At 35.3% G+C, this 20,820-nt stretch overlaps 1 protein-coding gene across 1 annotated transcript in view; it reads right to left on the reverse strand.

The window, feature by feature from the left end:
• Positions 1-20,820, reverse strand: part of EFCAB5 (EF-hand calcium binding domain 5) — a 120,878-nt gene that overhangs the window by 84,380 nt on the left and 15,678 nt on the right. Inside the window, exon 3 of the mRNA XM_079130770.1 lies at positions 11,529-12,105. Within this exon, the coding sequence (XP_078986896.1) occupies positions 11,529-11,911 (383 nt within the window). The 5' untranslated portion in view covers positions 11,912-12,105. The remainder of the gene's footprint in view (positions 1-11,528; positions 12,106-20,820) is intronic.

Consider the following 20,820-nt stretch of genomic DNA (forward strand, 5'->3'; position numbering starts at 1 on the left):
GGGTCTCAGCTCAGATAGCATTTCCTCCTATTTACTGATGCCCCCATTTAGAAACAAAGTCTTGTTTTGTGCCTCAGAGTCATTGTACATACCCTTCCAAATATAATCTAAATGGATTTCAAATTGATTGTGTTACTCGTTCAGGAAATGAATAACACTTCTCTTCTGTAGCCTGCATTATTGCATGAGAATGTTTATATCAAATCAACAGAATTCTATAGCATCCAAAACTTTTAACTTTGGGCAGTATAGAATAGATATAACTTACAGGCAAATTCTAAATATAAGTCCCCATTTAAGGGAACTGGAAGGGAGGAGAATCTTCAGTGTGGTAGTTAAAAAAATGTAACAGATTTCTTCACATTCTTGGATGTAAAACTCTTTGGGTGCAATGCAACTCTGCAGCTACTCCTATGAAGAAGTGGAGTCTATTTTTGCATTCCTTATGCCTGTTGTCATGTGACATATAATAAGACATTGGAAAACAGGATGCAAGCAGAAAGCTGAAAAGTACTTAACCATTGGGGTTTGTCTTCTTTTATTAAATTTGGGAGCCCTTCCACACCTTGGAAATAAGCCTAGCTTAGCCTTCTAGATGATGATCCAGTTACCTCCATTACTCTTGCAAATAGCCAACCACTAGAAAAATGATCAAGGCCATCAATTTCCATCTTACTGCAATGCATAAGAAGTCTAATCAATAACATGTGAGGTAGATATGAGTCATGAACTTAACCCTGAGTTACCAATCCACAAAATCATGGACAAATAAATGGTATTGCTTTAAGCCATTCACTTTGGGGTAGTTTTTTTATGCAGAAAAACTAACTAATAAAAGTTTACTCAAAATAACATGTGTTTTTAAAAGAAAAGCACAGCATAAATATGCCTGATTAAAGAGTAGAAGCAAAAATTCTTCCCCATCCTGGTTGTGACAATCCAAATTCTGTCTATCCATTCAAGTTGTACAAGGAAAATCTTTCACTTAAAGCAACATTTGCCTAGATTATATTAAAATTGAATGTTGAATTTCATTAAAACTGGTTCTAACCAGGTTAAGTGGATAACTTACCATGAACTTTGAGTGACCTCAGTATACTAGAAAATTATTGGACCTATCTAAAAACTCCTCTTTGCTAAAAAATGGCACTTGTTTTAATCAATCATATACAGACCTATGAATGGACTCACTCTGCCCACCTGTGATAGTTTTTAATTCTTATACCATGATGTAATTCCCTTCCTAACAATTAAAAAACCCTGAATTTCCCCCCTCTGAAAACTATTCAGTGAATGATTCACTTGTATGTATTCCCTTGCTTGGCAAGTTAATAAACTCAAGCCTGTGTTGTGTGTGTGTGTGTTTTTTTTTTTTTTTCCATAAAATTAAACTAGACTTCTTGCCATTCTGGGAGTATGACTATATTGTTCCCATGCTAAGTATTCCATAAAAAATCCATATATTACATGTGTCTACTTTACCATTATACTTAGTTAATTCTTAGTTTCTTTTTGCTTATTCAACATATATCTTACTATAAAATGAGGATTCCTACAATGTCTTAGGAAAAATCTAAATAATTGGTTAGTCAATGACAACTTGGATTTTTAAATAAATTTTTTAATTGACAATGGACCTTCCTTTCTTCCTTCCTTCCTTCCTTCCTTCCTTCCTTCCCCCCCTCCCTCCCTCCCCCCCTCCCTCCCTCCCTCCCTCCCTCCCTCCCTCCCTCCTTTCTTTCTTTCTTTCTTTCTTTCTTTCTTTCTTTCTTTCTTTCTTTCTTTCTTTCTTTCTTTCTTTCTTTCTATGTGGCACTGAAAATTGAACCCAAGGCAGCACACATGCCAGGCAAGTGCTCTACCACTGAACCACAACCCCAGCCCTTTATTTGGAATTTTTTTAAATGATGAAGAACATTTATCACAACATCCTCATTAAATACCTATGATATAATCCAAAGACTTAAAAATTAAGTATTCAATAACTTCAAATTAAGGTAAGTGTGAAAATAAGGCAACTCTTCTATAGTCATCCATCACTCTTAACGATATCACTCTTAACATATCTCATAATAATTTTATATATCTAACCACCCCCCCAAAAAAAAACCTCCAAAATTAAAAAAAGAAAAAAACTTGCATTCTGAAAGTAGAAACCAGATTGCAATACATTAATTAATTAATTTAACATTGAGAATCTTCACATGGCATTAGATACTGGGAGTCAATGCTTAATATGGTAGACATAGTTCCTGCTTACATGATAGCAGGGGAAACAACCATTACAATTGCAATTAGTTCAATAAAGGAGGAACATTGGATACTGAGAGCATGTAAGGAAGGTACGATCCCAGTTTCACAATAAAGTGCTATCAGTACTGAACTCTAAAGGCTTGGTAAGATAAAGTGAAGAGGAGAAAGGTGATACAGACAGAGGGACTGCCATATGTAAAGACCCTGGGGTAGGAAGAAGCACAGGATGTTTGAAGAACTGAAATAAATCCAGTGTACCTGGAGTGTAGAGTGTGAGAAAAGAGGTAAGAGCCAGGCCAGACAAGGAAGTTCTTATGAGCCTAGTTAAGAATTTTGATCTTTATTCTAAAAGTAGATGGACCAATTAAAAGATTTTGCTTTGGGGAACAACATGATAAGATTACCTTTTTAAAAAATCATTCCAGTTACAGACAAAAGAATAGACTGGAAGAGGGCAAAAGAAGCTGTAAACATACCAATTTGAAGACTATTACATGAGGGGTTGGAGTTGTAGCTTAGTGGTAGAGTGATTGCCTAGCAAGCATAAAGCACTGGGTTCAATCCTTAGTCCCACATAATAAATAAATAAATGAATAAATAAACAAAATAAAGCTATATTTAAAAAATACTATTTATTGCATGAGTACAGGTGAGAGACAGTTGCCTAGACTAGGATGAAAGCAGTGGGGGAAAGTTGGAAATGAAAAAAAAAAAAAAAAAAGAGAGAAAGGAGACAAAATTACTGAGACCTAATAATTACCTAGAAATGAGCAGTGAGAAGCAGAAGGTATCCAAGGTTGATACCTTGGGTTTTGGCTTAAGGATCTGGATGAATGGATGACCATGTAGACAATGACTTGTTGAAATTAAGGTGCTTGTGAAATATCAAGTACAGATTTTGAATAGGTAATTGGATGCACTAGTATACAGCTCAATGATGATTGGGTTAGAGATATAAATCTAAAAGTCGCAGATATAAAGATAGAAAATGAAGTCAAGTGCTGGGATGAGAGCAATCAGGGATGGGTCATAGAGTGACAGAAGAATAAAGTCAACTGTCATGTCTTATGCAGTCTTACAATTTGAAGATCAGGTAGCAAAGAATGATCTGTCAGGCTGGGGTTGTGGCTCAGTGATAGAGTGCTTGCCTAGCATGTGTGAGGCACTGAGTATGAGTCTCAGCACCACATAAAATAAATAAATAAAGATATCCTGTCCATCTACAACTAAAAATATTTTTAAAAACAACAAAAGAATGATCTATCAAAGATACTCAGAAGCAACAAACAGAGAAATAAAAGGAAAAGTAGAACGGTATGACATGATGGAAGAGAAGGGGCAAAATATTTCAGGATAGAAAATCATCACTGGGCTGGAGATACAGTTCAGTGGTATAGTGCTCGCCAAGGCCCTCAGTTTGAACTGCATCACTGAAAAAAAAAGGAAAAGAAATAATCATCACCAATGAATATTGCTAAGTGGTCAAGTAAAATAAGGATTGCAATCTTGTTACTGTCCCTAAAGCACGGAGAACACTGTGAATCTTGGTAAGTACCATTTATTGGAAAGGTTGAGAAATGTATGGAATAGGGAGAGTATATATATGAATGACTGTTTTGATGACGTTGGATGTATTTTAGTCATATTTCCTCAACTAGAAGATGTAAGTTTTTGATAATAAAAATCAAATTTTGTATTTTTCCCATAAAGTATAGCTCAAAATTGAGCACTCAATAGTTACATAATAAATGCTGAGTAAAGAGAACTCCTCAATAAGTTCAAATTATTAACTCATTTATCTAAAAAGCACTTAATGAGCCATGATTCCTCAAGTACATGCTCAGTTTTAAATATTGGTACTATAGAAAATAGTCCTTGTCTTCAAAGAGATTATGGGAAGGTAAATAACACTTACATTGCAGTATACTAAGGGCTGACATGAGTCTACAGGTGCTTCAGAAATATATAGAAAGAGTACCTAATAGAGACCAGATGTGACAGAAGGTATCCCAGAGGAAGTGGTATTTGAATATAGTTTTAAAAGACAAGGAGACATAAGCCATCTTGAGAAGAATTTTTTAGATAAAGAAAACTGGCACTCTGGATTCCAGGAGAGGACGCTTGACTGGTAATATTGTTGCGTGACATGTGTGAGATAGTAAAAATTATGTACATAAAGAATGCAGTGTCTCTGGCCAGGGCAGTCGTCAAGGCTTGGTGGGCTAAGTTCACTATCACTGTCTGCTGTAATCTGACCTCGATGGCGAGGATGTCCTATTTCTAAGTGGGGTGGTTGAATTCTAATTGAGCCACCTTCCTGGAGAAGTATGAACAGGACAGAGGCCACCACAGTGAGGATATTCCCCACAGGGGTGTGGTGGGGGGACTGGGAGGCATCTGATTTGACGGCGTAGGACTGAAGTAGGACAGCAGATGTAAAAATCAAGGCAGTTGGATGTAAAGTCTTTAGCCATTAGAAGACTATCTTTAATGAACAAGCAAAATCTATCTTCTTTTTGAGAATATCAGTAACTAGACAGTTTAAAAATGAATTAATAGAATTACATGATAAATCCTAAGAATTGGAAAGTCTTGGGTGTTTCTACTTTGGATCAACCACACCTTGTCAGGCATTATACCAGGAACCCAGGTTTAGCTAGAGAGAACTTGACTCTGAACTTTACCTCAGTCTCTTTGACATTAGGATTGTTCTATATCACAGGAGCAGATTAGAGATTCATTCAACAACAAGTTGTAAGGTGGAGTACAGAATATTGGGACGTCATCTAAGGAGACCATGATTTCTCAGTTCATATAAAGAATAACTTCTAAGTACTTAATAATGGATAAATACACATATAAGTATCACTCAGAGGCAAAAGTGAAACCAGTTAGTGTATATAAATTATTGAAGGTTGAAAAAAAATTAGAAGCTACTTGTATAAAGTCCTACCACATGCTCTTAGATATAATAGTCACTTAAATACTACAAAAAATATCTATTGACTCACTTTTGGCATAATCTGCTTTACTGGATTAATGTAATCTTGATAATTTGATGCATACTGACAAGGTAATTAATATTACCATATCACCTGTGGAGAAGTACTTGCCGGATTTCCTAGCATAAGTTTAGCACAAGGGTTTGGCTCAAAAAGGGGTGGCAGCTGGTGTGGAGAGTGAGCAGACAGCTGTCTAGGAAGCCACTGTCTCCTGGCAACTGAGGAAAACCCTATCAAGGATGAAGCATACTTTCTGGCTTGCCAAGTCCGGGTGCTGGCAACTTGTAAGGATGAGTTAGACATTTTTAGTTTTTTTTCCCCCCTGTAAATACAAAGTACTTTAAAGTAAATCTTAGAACCTTTTGCAGATAACACATTCCAACAGAAACAAACACACAATGGATTTTGGCACATAGTCTGTATGAGTTCCTTGAACACCATATGTGCATTAATCTGCAGAGAATTATAATAAAAAAAGGCATGTGTCTCTTCCTCTTTTAAATTTTACCTGGTTTGTACATCCTTAATGTCTGAGCATTTATACTGATTTATTCTTCTCTTCTATGCAACTGTGATAGAGAAAGCAATTCTTTGGAATTCCTTCTTATGATTCTTTCTCTTTGTGGATCAAATGTTCTAGTATTAATACATAGGTTAATAAACAGGAGTCACTGGAAATAATGCCCAAAACATATCTTAAGATGCAGCACAGATCCTTTAGTGACTACAAAATAAGCAACAGATTCAAGGATCACAATTATTTCCAAACCATGGGTATGCATCACATATGAAAAGATCCAAGTTTTTGTTTGGGGTCTCTTTAGACCTATTTCCTGGCTCATTTGAATTCTCATTCTAGGATCTTCCATGTCAGAACTGGCAGAGAAAAGAGAGGACACTTATAGTGTAATAGACCTTGTTTCTCTGAAATAGTGCAAAAGTCTAAAATTAATAATCTTCCCTTATTATTTAAATTTTTTATTTAAAAAAATCACACAGTAAAATCAAACCTTTTAATGCCTACTTTTATAATTTTAACGCATATATCAGTATATGTAGCCATTATCGTAAGCAAGCTATTAAAAGTTTATAATTTAGTAAGACCCTGTCTCAAAATAAAATAAAAAAAGGGCTGAGGATATGGCTTAGTGGTTAAGGGCCCCAGGTTCAATCCCTGGTACAGAAAGAAAGAGAAAGAGGAAGGGAAGGAAGGGAAGGGCAGGGATATTGGTTTAGAATCTTGACACCAGTTCCCAAATTGTGTTTCTTTTTACAGAAATATATCTAAATGCAACCTAATATATTGCTCTGTAAGAACAGATGGTGAGTAGAAATGTTCCTTAAGCTATTTATTAAATTCAGTGATACTGCTTCCTGCATGCCGATGGAACTTTCCATTAGTACTAAAACTTCCTTAATTTGGTTTCTCTTGAATTTGATAATTTTAGTATGCATAACAAACTCCTGTGGAATTTGTGTAAATGCATTCCTATAGGTTCTGATTCAGGAGGTCTGAGTAATAATCCAGTAATATGCACTTTTTCCTTTCAGTGCTGGGATGGAACCCAGGGCCCTGTAGATGGAATCAGTACATTTAACCAAGTACCTAGATGATTTTGATGTCCTTGGTATGCAATTACGGTCTTAGAATCGCTGTTTTACTTGAAAATAAAAATTATAAGGGCTAGAGTTGTAGCTCAGTGGTAGAGTGCTTGCCTAGTATGTGTGAGGCACTACATAAAAATAAACAAATAGATAAATAAATAAAGGTATTGTGTCCATCTACAACGAAAACTTTTTAAAAAGTTCACACCCACACATAAAACAAAATAAGAATTCTGTACATGTATCCCTGTGTTCCAGAGTGACATATATATATCTAATTACAAAAGAATTATTAGGGGCTGGGGATGTATGTAGTTCAGTGATAGAACACTTGCCTAGTATATGCAATACCCTGGGCTCAATCCCTAGCATTGCTCCCCACCCCCCAAAAAATTATTATGCTAAAGCTTCTAATTAGTTGTTTTTCATATAGGAAGGACACTAAAACAAGTCTCAAAGAATTTTAGGTTCCTTCATAAATGTATAGGATTCATGCCAGAAGGCATTCAAAAGAAAATATGAAGATTTGGGAAGAAGTTCAGAAATTCAAAGTATATTGCTTTCTAGATCTGGAAGAGATGGGGTAGATATTATTTGGACCAGGGGTTAGCAAACCAAATCTGGTCCACTGCCTTTTTTTTTTTTTTTAATATTTTTTTCTTAGTTGTAGGTAGACACAATACCTTTCCCTTTTTTTAAATTTTTTTTTTTATTTTTATGTGGTGCTGAGGATCGAACCCAGGGCCTCACATGTGCTAGGTGAGCATGCTACCACTGAGCCACAACCCCAGCTCCCACTCCCTGTTTTTTTTATGGCTCAAAATCTCAGAGTGGTTGTTATATTTAAAAATAGTTTTTAAAAAATAAAATGAAGAATAATATTTTGTGGCATGGAAAGATGATATGAAATTCAAATTCAGTATCCATAAATAAAGTTTCATTGGAACACAGTCATGCTCACTTATTTACAGATTGTCTTTCAGTGTTTTTGCACTTCAGTAGTTGTGACTCAATTTGCCAAGCAAAAAGCTTTTAACTTTTATGTAATCAAATTTATCATTATTTTTATGGTTTTGAGTCATGGTTTAAAAAAAGAGTTTCTCTGGTATAAAAGAATTTAAAGCCTGTTTTTGTATGGCATCATTTTTCATACACAGATACTTAGTGGGATATAGTCTAAGGACCAAATAAAGTTTCAGGTAAATCTAAAACCTCATTTAGTATTTTTGTTATCAGTACACTTGCTGGCATTATTATTTTGAAGCTATTTTATATATTTATATGTTGTTAGGAACCAAGACTTTCAGTATGAGATAAAAAAGAAATACAAATGTAAAATCAGGGAAATTAGATAAGAATCCTGAAACATTGTGTTTGATACAAAATTATCAATATGAACTCATTATTTTAAAGTTATATTGCTTATATCGTATAATATTTCAATGAAGTAAGTAGAAAAATTTTCATTGATTTCTTCTTGGATCAATGTAGTGATGTTTAAAAGAGTCAGATACCCATTGTGTAAGCCTTTGGCCTACCAATGCACTAAAACTGAGTTGTTTTTGTTCTTACATTATCCAGTCTGCATCTTTCATGTTATCTATGCCCAAACTAGATGTGCCTGCCATTTTCCTTTTAGGTGTGTTTGGCAATTCTGGTTTGGGGGTCATAGCTTTTTTTTTTTTTTTTTCCATGAAAGATTTTTTAAAAAATGGAAAAAAAGTAAAAAATACACACAGAATAAATATTCCTATCCCTTATAGTTAGTTGTTAAAAGGAGACTGAATGAATATTTCACATAAAGATTTTGTTACACTAAAGGAGTTTCTATCCTGTTATTCTGAACTGGAGTGAGTGTGTGTACATACATATTTTTTAAAAAATAAACTTTATTAAGGTGAAACTTAAAAATTATATTTCTTAATCCTGAAGGGCCTAGAAACAATGACAATACAATATGTATGAGCACTCCAGGCTACCAGATTAATGATCTCCATTAAAAGGGTCCAGGAATCCTTAAAATGCATAAAGTTTCTTTCAGAGACTAAAGGAGTAATGTCAAAAAAACAAAGGAGTTGAAGTTGTTGTACTTTGACATCAGAAACTTAAAATGAGCCATGTGCAGCGATGCATGCCTGTAATCCCAGGGACTCACCAGATAAGGGCAGGAGGACCAAAAGTTTGAGGCCAGACTCAGCAACTCAGTGAGACCCTCTCTCAATATAAAAAATAAAAAGAGTAGGTAAGTAGCTCAGTGGTAAAGTGCCCCTGGGTTCAATTCCCATTACAAAAAAAGAAAAAGAAAAAATATTACTGTAACTAAAAAACATTGAATAGATTCATAATAATGCTCAATAATACTTGGATTCATAATAATGCTCAAAAAAGAACCCTTCCTCAGAAAGGAAATTTTTTTTCTTTTGCTACCACTGGCAGTGGCTGATGATAGGTTGATAGATCTCTCTCTCTTTTTTTGTATAGATACAAAAAAATTCTGAAATTCTTTAATTAAAAGGAAATAAATGTTTATTCTGTATTACTAGAAGAAAGTATATTTCAATGTACATAGCAACCAAGTGATAGTGGTTTCAGAAATTCCAAGATAATTCACTATTAAGAAATCTATTAATAAAAAATTCTTCATTAATGGATCTAGGGTGAAAAGCAAATGATCATTTCCATAGATGTTGAAAAAGCATTTGGCAAATCAGTCTCAATTTTTAAAAAAAAAAATTTTTTTAGTTGTCGATAGACTTTTATTTTATTGGATTGATTGATATGTGGTGCTGAGAATCGAACCCAGTGCCTCACACATGCTAAGCAAGCACTCTACCACGAAGCCACAACCCCAGCCCTCAGTCTCAATTAAAAAAAAAAAAAAAAAATCACTCCATAAGACAGAAATCATGAGGTTTTTTGGTGGAGGCAGTGCTGGGGATCAAATCTAGGGTCTTATGCATGTTAAGCAAATATTCTACCACTGAGCTACATCTTTGGCCCCTACACAAATTTTTCTTGTAATAAAATATTCCAATGGATTATAATTGCTATTTAAAGGAAATTCCCATGGTAAAGCAGTAACAACAACAACAAAAAAGCACTTCTATTAAAGTAGGAAACAAGACAAGAATCCCCATATTACCACTGTTATTTAATATTGTATTAGAGGTAATAGTCAATGCACTTAAGTAAGAGAAAGATGTTAGAAGTACAAAAATTGAAAAGGAAAGGTTTAGGGAAGTAGCTCAGAGGTAAAGCACTTGCCTACTATGTAAGAGTTTCAATCCTGGTTTCAATTCCCAGCACTGGTGAAATTTTTTTAAAAAAAGACATTCATTTCCTAAGTTAATTAATACATATAATCAGATATCTATAAAGATTTGTTCTGGTTTCTTCTCCTGAGGATTTTCTTTCCCCCAAGTAGACAAGTTAATCCTAAAGTTCATATAAAAAGTAAATACACAATAACTAGAAGACATTAGAAAAAAGAAGAGCAAATAATGGTCACCAGCACTGTCAGATAATAGAAATATTATGAAAAGATTCTATGACTAATGCAGTGTGGTACTCACACATAAAAGGGAAACAAACAGAACAAGAATTGGAAAAATCCAGAAATATACTCTAAAATATGCAGGAGTTTAGACTAAAGGTTCATCTCAAATTAATGGGGCAAAAATAAACTATTCTACAATTTTTATTGGGACTGCTAAGTAGTCATTTGAAAAAAGAATTAAGTTGGATTCCTACCTTACATATTTTACTAGGATAAATTCCAAATGGATAATATTTAAAATGAAAATAAAACCATAATAAGTCCAGAAAAAAATGGGAGAATTCTTTTAATATTTTGAAATGTAACAGTGACTCAAAATATGGATGCCAGAAAAATAAAAATTAAGTTTGACTCCACAGAAATTAAAAAAAAAAACTTGCATGACAAAAGATAAATGGCAAATGGAAAATGGGGAAATATTTGTAACTCACATTACATGATTTTATGTAAAAGGAAGATAATTAAGAATTCATATTTGTATGTGCTAATGTATGCATAAAGGAACTCTATAAAGATTCATAGAAAACTAAAAATAGTAGTTTCTATGGCAGAAGTGGAGTACTAGGTGGATGGAGGATAAGAATGGAAGGGGAATTTTCCACTTTTTATACATTTTGCCTTTCAAACCAGAAGAATATATCACCTATCTAGAAAGTTAAATTTTTAGGTAGTCCCAACTGTCATATTTTTTAGTGCAAGGAGAATAAATAGAGAAATAAACATATACATGGAGTCCTAGTGAGACAATTAAATCTATGAATACAAATAACTTTTTATGGATTTCATTAGTCTCCACAGTACATCGAAAAAAGTGAAACACATAGTAGTAGCTCAATAAATACTTTTTGAATAATCATAACATCATTTTTTGAAGTTCTGTTTATATTCACATTATTGTTCTACTAGATTTTCAATGTAATGAAATAGAAAATCAATCAAAAATAATACAAACTTTGGGGTTGGGGTTTTGGCTCAGCAATAGTGCACTTGCCTCATCTGCATGGGGCACTTAGTTCAATCCTCAGGACCACATAAATAAATAAAAATAAAGGTATTGTGTCCATCTACAACTAAAAAAATTTTTTTTTACAAGAAAATAGTACAAACTTTACCTGTTGCAGATAGTGTCAGGAACATGTACCTTCAGGTCTTCTGTGACATCTCTCATTACCCTCTGGTAACCAGACATTGCTGGGTCTTTGATATAATAAGGATTGTTTCTCATTAAATATTCTCCCAAATAATTAATTGGGTCAAACTTGGTTGGAATGTCATCTTCTGTCAAAATCTTCTTCTTTTCTAATTGCATTAACATTTTTTCCATTCCAGGAACTAAGGTGGGTAGAAGTTTATCGAGCAAATATGCACGAGTTTTCAGTGTTGTGCTTTCAGTATTAAACCACTCTTTGGCCAAATTATCCTTAGGGAGTTTTTTTTCAGACTTTTTTTCTAGTTCCTTCTTCATATTATCCTTATCTATTACTTTCTGCTGCATTTTCCTGGCGCTTGCCTCCACTCTTTCCAAAAGGTTTTTCTTCCATGGCTGTTCGAGCTTTGATTTTGGTTTAGTTTCATCTAAAGAAAAAATTACTTTTGCAGGTTTTCTAATCACAACATTCCCTGAGATTTCAGTGGTAGGGGCCTTTGTTGAACTAGTTGGAGCATTTGGCTGCCCTGCCAGGTTAGATTCTAAGGGGAAAAAGAGTGAAATGTAAGAAATATTAGAAGTAGATTTTAATCAATGGAATTTTAGCATATTATTACAAAAAAAGCTTTGTACATCCATTTACATGGATTTTGGAACACCATCAGTTAAAAGTGACAGAAAGTCTGGCAATAGTTACTTGAACCATGAAAACATTTACTGTTGACTTAATCAGGAGTTAATCAGCAGTTCAGGGATCTCATTCAGTACTCAACCTGCTTCTATTGCTCTTGGTTCATTTTTTGTACTTGTACCTTATGATCATACAATGGCTCTTATGGCTCCAGGCATCACTTCCTCATAAGAAAAAATAATTGGGGCTAGGTGCAGTGGTACACACCTGTAATCCCAGAGGTTCAAGACTTCCCTTCATATTTCATTGGCTATAATTAGGATATGTGCCCACAACACAGACCAGTAGCTGGCAAAGGCAAATGGAATTACTATGAATAGTTTTGACCAACAGCAATTTATTCCTTGATATTAGAGTTGAACCAAGTTTCTCTGAAGTCAAGTGATTTCTATCTGCTACAAAATCGAGGTTCAAGCCAGGCTTAGTGGCGCACGCCTGTAATCCCAGTGGCTCGGGAGGCTGAGGTAGGAGGATTGAGAGATCAAAGCCAGTCTCAGCAAGGGCGAGGTGCTAAACAACTCAGTGAGTCCCTGTCTCCAAATAAAATACAAAATAGGACTAGGGATGTGACTCAATGCCTCAATGCCCCTGGATTTAATCCTCAGTACCAAAACAAACAAAAACCAACAAAATTGAGGTTCAATTGTCAGGCAAACAGGTGGGAAAATGTGTTCTCAGTAGGTAGTAAAAAGAGTCTACCACACATGTATATATATTCAAATATATTTCTAGTATTCTTATATTTCCAGACTTTTACATGTTTTTACTTTTAAAATGCTGGTTGGATCCCAATGATGTACCTCACAGAACAGAGAAAGCAATCATGAAATTCATTTAGAAAAATAAGAGACCCAGAATAGCCAAAGCAATCCTTACCAGGAAGAGTGAAGCAGGAGGTATCACAATACTAGACCTTAAACTATACTACAGAGCAATAGTCACAAAAATGACACCAAAATAGACAGGTAGAACAATGATATAGAATAGAAGACACAGAGACAAACCCACATAAATAGTTAGCTCATGCAACACAAAGGTGCCAAAAACATACAATGGAGAAAAGATAGCTTCTTCAACAAATGGTGCTGGGAAAACTGGAAATTCATATGCAGCAAAATGAAAGTAAACCCCTATCTCTCACCCTGTACAAAACTCAACTCAAAATGGATCAAGGACCTAGGAATTAGACCAGAGTTCCTACACAAAAGAGAAGAAAAAGTAGGCCCAAATCTTCATCATGTAGGCTTAGGACCAGACTTCCTTAACAAGACTCCCAAAGCACAAGAAGTAAAAGCAAGAATCAATAAATGGGATGGTATCATGTTAAAAAGATTTTTCTCAGCAAAGGAAACAATCAAAAGTGTGAAGAGAGACCCTACAGGGTGGGAGAAAATCTTTACCACACACACTTCAGATAGAGCACTAATCTCCAGAATTTATAAGGAACTCAAAAAACTTAACACCAAAATATAACCTAATCAGTAAATGGGCTAAGGAACTGAGCAGACACTTCAAAGAAGATATACAATCAATCAACAAATATATTAAAAAATGTTCAACATCTCTAGTAATTAGAGAAATTCAAATCAAAACTACCCTAAAATTTCATCTCACTCCAATTAGAATGGCTATTATCAAGAATACAAGCAGCAATGGGTGTTGGTGAGGATGTGGAGGAAAAAAGGTACACTCATACATTGCTGGTGGGATTGCAAATTGGTGCAGCCACTCTGCAAAGCAGTGTAGAGATTCCTCAGAAAACTTGGAATGGAACCACCATTTGACCCAGCTATCCCACTCCTCGGTTTATACCCAAAGTACTTAAAATCAGCATACTACAGTGACAAAGCCGTATCAATGTTTATAGCAGCTCAAATCACAATAGCTAGATTGTGGAACCAACCTAGATGCCCTTCAATAGTTGAATTGCTAAAGAAACTGTGGTATATGCACACAATGGAATATTACTCAGCCATAAAGAAGAATAAAATTATGGCATTTGCAGGTAAATAGATGGAGTTTGAGAATATCATGCTAAGTGAAATAAGCCAATAAGCCAATCCCAAAAAACTGAAGGCCAAACATTTTCTCTGATAAGTTATACTGATACATAACAGAGGGGGGTGGTAAGGGAAGAATGGAGGAATGAGACAAACATCATTAGTTTATGTACATGTATGATTACGTGAATGGGTGTGACTCTACATCATACAACTACAGAAATGAAAAGTTGTACTCCATTTGTGTACAATGAATCAAAATGCATTCTGCTGCCATCTACAACTAAATAGTGCAAACAATTTTTTAAAAATGCAGGTTGGAGATATTAGACCAAGATGGTGAACAGAAAATAGGCACCTATTTCCCTTCCCTACTGAAAATCTTTAGCAATTTCGGGAAAGGTTCTGTTGTACAGTTTTAAATATGCTTAAGTTAGGTCAGATTCAAGAATTTTACATAGGTTGTTCTCAAATTTTGATTTAAAATTTGTCACCAGCAGCTTTAGATTTACATGATCCATGTAATGTAATGTAATATGATCCAATGTAATATGCTGGCATCAGGCTGGAGTTGTGGCTCAGTGGTGGAGCATTTGCCTAGCATGTGTGAGGCACTGGGTTCAATTCTCAGCACCACATATAAATAAATAAAATAAAACTCTAACAACATCTAAAAAATATTTTTAAAAAAGAATGCTGGCATCGTGAAGGGGTCCTTCAGCAAATCAGAAATCTTGAGAATCTCTGAAAAATGCAAGGCAGGTAGGATTCAATTGATTAAAGAAACTATAGGAGTAAAAATATACAGAAGACCACTGCAAAATTTGGGGCAGCTTTGAGGGAAACAGAAGAATGATTGATCTTTTTGTGTATCTTCATCCCCATTTGAGCTAATCATCAGGTATCAGAGACATTTACCCCTGCACTGAGACAAGAGTATATAAGTTTACACTAGAGAGATGATATTTACACACACACACACACACACAGAGAAAATGAATTATTGACAGATTTTATGGTCTGCACATCTAACCCCTCCTCCACAATTACTGGCAGCAGACTTCAAAAAACAGAAAGATCCACACAAAAGCAAGCAGATAATCTCAAATGCAAACGTAATTACACATACAGAAGACACACGAGGAATATTTAAGTAAAACTATCTCCATGGCTAAATTCAACAAATGCAATAACTACTACCACCTAAGGAAATATCATTAATAGAAAAAGTGTAAATCTGTTCTCTACTATTATAATTCATATATCTCAGAGCAAAGAAATTAGGAGAAATAAGAATATTATTAACATTTTTTTTTAAATTAAGAGAACTTGGAAATCTGGTATTCAGATCTTGGTTTCTAATACCATTCTCAAATTAAAAAAACAAACAAACAAACCCAGAATTGCTTAGAGAAATGGATAATGGATGCCTCGAACCCAGTGCCTCATACATGCTAGGCAAGTGCGCCACCACTGAGCCAGCAATATAGCTATTTTCAGACACAGCTGAAATCTACCTCTAGTCTCAGTTTTGCTCTGTTGAATTAATGTTTTTATTTTTATTGATTCTTTTTAGTTATATATAACATGAGGATTCATTTTGACATACTTATAAAAGCATGGAATATAATTGCTCTAATTGAGTCCTGAGTACTTTCTCTTTCCCTCCCCTCTCCCATACAACATTCCCTTCCTTCCATTGATTTTTCTGCTGTTTATAGTTTTTTTTTAAATTAGTGTCTTGTGGATACACATAATGGTGAGATTCATTGTAGTATATTTATATACGTATATAGGAAAGTTACGTCAGAGTCAATGATTTTTACATAGGTTGTTCTCAAATTTTGATTTAAAATTTGTCACCAGCAGCTTTAGATTTACATGATCCATGTAATTACTGACTTTTGAAAGATATTTGCCCTTAAATTCCAGTTTAAAAAAATCTGAGAAAAGTTTTAATTGACTTGGCATACATTATATGTCTATTTCTGAACCATCCACAGAGCATTCTGATTGCTCAGATTTGCATCACCATCTATTCCTAGATCTAAAGGGCCAGCACGATCCCCACCCGCAAATATACTGAGTAGACGAAAAAGATATATCACTCAAAGTAGTCAACAGTGTCAAATGCTGCGGAAATGTCAAATGATACAAGAAGTGGGAAGAATACATTTGATTTAGCACTCAGTTGTTTTCACTAAACAATTTCTGTGTTTAAGAATGGAACCTAGGGACAGTGGTTGCTATGATGAGAATGGAACCTAGACTATAGTGGGTTGAAGAGGAACTTCAAGGTAAAGTGCAGTGTGAATGAGTGGAAAAATTATTACAAAGAATGAGACTGAGAAAGAAAAGATTCATTTCTTTCTCTTTTTTCTTTTGGTGAGAAAGGATTTCTTTAAATATGGGATAGATTTGACTTTATTTAGAGTTTTAGAGGCAGAAGGCAAAGTAGGAAGAAAAATAGAATAGACAGGAGAGAGATTAGATGATGAGCCTCAGGGCCTGGGGAAGAAATGCAGGAGGTCAAAAATACATAATAGCCTTGGATGAGATAAGATGTTTCTTACACTAAACTGAGATGGCATGTAAGTTCGGAAAATTCCATCTAACAACCTCTATTTTTTGTGGAATAAAATAAATATTGCTAAACCCAAGGAATGGTAGGATCATGGACTTGATGGGGAAGATAAAATTTTGAAATAACTTGTGGGGATAGAAAGGAGCAGACTACAAATGCATAGGTATATTTCCAAGTAATATTCAAAGTTTATCAGAGATTAAAAATCACATATTTTGAGCTGGGGAGATAGTTCAGCTGGTAGAGTGCTTGCCTTGCAAGCACAAGGCCCTGAGTTTGATCCCCAGTACCGGAAAAAAAAACAAAAAAAGAACCCAAAAAATCACGTATTTTCATAGCATCAGCATATAAATTACATGGCTTCTTCTTCCTAGTATAACTGGGTAGCTTGTTCTGGGTTTGTAGGACATTGTCAACTCAGGCTCTGAACAATAAGCTATTTGGATAATTTTTTTCTACACATGATTGCTGAGGCAATTGGAATGGAGGAATTAATAGGAATTTTAAGTTTTTTTTTTTTTTTTTCCTGGCATAGCTATAAAGTAGTTTCAGTTTGTTTTTTTTTTTTCTTTTTGAAACTGGGGTTCAAACCCAGAGCTTTCCACATGCAAGGCAAATGCTTTACCACTGAGCTACATCCCAGCCCTAGTTTCAGTACTTTTAGTGAAATATCCACTGAAGAAGAATATCAGTGCCCCATCAAATCCCAGTAGAATCAGGACAATGTATGTTGAAGCATTTTGCTTCTATTACTTTGTGGATACAGAGAAAAACCAGAACTACATCTGAAAATTATTTCTATACTAATTATTTTTAATGCAACTAGAAAGTAGTTATTGAGACACACTTCAAGCATTAATAAATCTCACTAAATAGTACTACTACAATTAAAGGGCAAGAGACCAGAGCCTCCATAACTTTAGAGCAATGGGTTCTTTTAACCTTAGCCACTATGAAATATTTAAGATCCAAAAATATAATGATGATAAGTAGCCATTTATCTAATACTAGCATATGAAAAAATGACATACATATTAAGGCCTCTCATATAATTAAACTTTGAAAGAAATACTATTCTGAGTTTCATGTTCATCATTTCCATGTATTTGTTTGTGTTATCATATCTAAGTAATATAAAACTGTTGTTATTTTTTAATTTTATAAAAATGATTTTATATCATGTGTATTCTGTAGCCTTTTTTATACTTAAAATTATATACAGAAAATTAATTTAACTGATAGATGCATTTTTCACTGTTTCATAATTTTCATTAAATCATTGTATCGTAATATATTTATTCATTCTCATTTGGATAGAGATTGAGATGTTTCTAGTTTTATTTTGGTTTTGCTATAACAGACAATCCTAGTATGAAAATCATTGCATGTATCTTCTTGTGCACATATGTTTCTCTAGAGTATATTATTAAGATTTGCAGGGTACTGTGGTTTGAATGTTTGCTTCTCTTCAAAATTCATACGTTGGAGAGATCCAAGATGGCGGACTAGAGGGAGGCTGTGTTCCTTGTCCCTCCATAACTCCGGTTTCAAGGAGAGGATATCTGTTTCTTGGTGAGGCAGTTTTTGCTGCATATGATCCCCTGCTGTTTACCCCATTTGTCTGCTGTGATCACCTGCAGTCTGCCAACATATCGACGCCTTTTTTGAGAGCAGATTGCTCACTGTCAGGCGCCTATCATCCGCCATTTGCCTGCCTCTCCACTGTCCATTGCCTGCCTTTCACCTATCCATCAACCAACGCACGAGGTTCACCTCCCAATAGTCCGACAACAGTCAGCAAACTGATCGCTGACCACCAGTAGAGCACCAACTGCCTGCTGTTGCCTTGAAGTTCACTGTGACAGTACCTGCAGGTCTGATTACATGTGGCTGCCGCCATTTTGAGACAACAGCCAGGCCCCATAGGACCCCTGGCAGGACTGACCCCGTCTCCAGGATCCCTCAGCCTGACCGATCACTCCCTGCCTCTGGGGCCCTCACATCGGCTGACTGCTCCCTGCCGCCAGGACCCCCAGACCAAATGACTGCATCACCGGGACCCCAGACCGACTGATTGCACCCTGCCTCCAGGATCCCGCAAACACCAAACACACCCGACCTCCAGGACCCCTGCCTGACCAACTGCACCCAGCCTCCAGAACCTCCAGCCGACCACGTTCATACCCCAAGCTGCAGCTCCCCATTTGCCAACACATTTTGAAGCCAGAGCGGCCATCTTGGATAATCCTGGAAGCCAGAGCTCCAATCTTTAGGTGGGGCAAATCCCATCCTGAGATGCCTGCTGGAGGCTTGGAGATCATTGTCAGGTACCTCTCATGCATCAGGCTACTGAACTCTGGGAGGTTTCATTACTATATGACTGTTGTACTGTAGATTTTCTTTTTTCTCCTTATTGAAAAATTTTAAGTTTTTATTTCTTTACTTTTCTTGCTCTCTTTTCCTTTTGTTTACTTGTTCCCTCAGAGTCTCTTTCTCCCTTTTTTGCATGCTAACATCCGATTTCTTTTGATTACACTCTCTATTTTCTAGAACTTCTGTATATTCTTTTCTTATCCCATTAACAGCCACATTCTACATCCCTCTGCATCCTCTTTGTCCTCCATTTGAAACTGCAAACCTTATTGCAAATCTGTTTGTTTTACCAAAGATAATATTTGAACTCATTTTGTTTATTATGACAATTTTGTTATTGTCCTCATAGGGGCTATTTGGTCTAGGATTGCATAGTGTCTGAATTGGGCACTGCTAATATTGATCTCCCCTTAAAGAAAAGGTTTTGGAAACCTATAGGGCCACTATAAGCCTATAGGGGGAAATCTGCAATATCCCAGATCTGCACTGCTGGAGGGGAAGATACATGAACAACATGAAAAAACAAGGGAAGAAAATGATCCAAACAAATCTAGATTCTATATTAATAGAACCCAATGACAGTATGTTAGAAGAAATGTCAGAAAAGGACTTCAGATTATACATGATTAAGATGATTCATGAAGCAAAGGATGAGATAAGAGAGCAAATGCAGGCAATGAATGATAATACCAATAAGCTGAAAGAGCAACTGCAGGAAGCAAAATATCATTTCAACAAAGAGATAGAGATTCTAAAAAAACAAACAAACAAACAAACAAACAAACAAAAAAACCAACAATGGAAATTCTTGAAATGAAGGAAACAATAAACCAAATAAAAAACTCAATGGAAAGCATCACCAAAAAACTAGACCACTTGGAAGACAGAACCTCAGACAATGAAGCCAAATATTTAATCTTGAAATAGAGTTGCCCAAACAGAGAAGATGGTAAGAAATCATGAACAGAATCTCCAAGAACTATGGGACATCATGAAAAGAACAAATTTAAGAATTATTGGGATTGAGAAAGGCACAGAGGTACAAACCAAAGGAATGAACAACCTATTCAATGAAATCATAGCACAAAATTTCCCAAGCCTGAAGAAGGAAATGGAAAATCAAATACAAGAGGCTTACAGAACACCAAATGCACAAAATCACAACAGATCCACACCAAGGCACATTATAATGAAAATGCCTAACATTCAAAATAAAGATAGGATTTTGAAGGCCGTGAGAGAAAAGCATCAGATTACATATAGGGGGAGACCAATACAGATAGCAGCCAACTTCTCAACCCAGACTCTAAAAGCTACAAGAGCCAGGAATAATATATTTCAAGCTCTGAAAGAACATGGTTGCCAACCAAGAATTCTATACCCAGCAAAACTGACCTTCAGATTTGAAGATGAAATAAAATCCCTCCATGATAAACAAAAGTTAAAAGAATTTACAAAGAGAAAGCCTGCGCTACAGAATGTTCTCAACAAAATATTCCATGAGGAGGAAATGAAAAACAACAATGGAGGTCAGCAAAGGGAGGAACTACCTTAGAGAAAAACCACTCAAAGGAGAAACCAAGCCAACTGAAAAACCAAAAATAAGCCA

This window comes from Sciurus vulgaris (genome assembly GCF_902686455.1).
Source record: "Sciurus vulgaris genome assembly, chromosome: 3".
NCBI classification, from domain to species: Eukaryota; Metazoa; Chordata; class Mammalia; order Rodentia; family Sciuridae; genus Sciurus; species Sciurus vulgaris.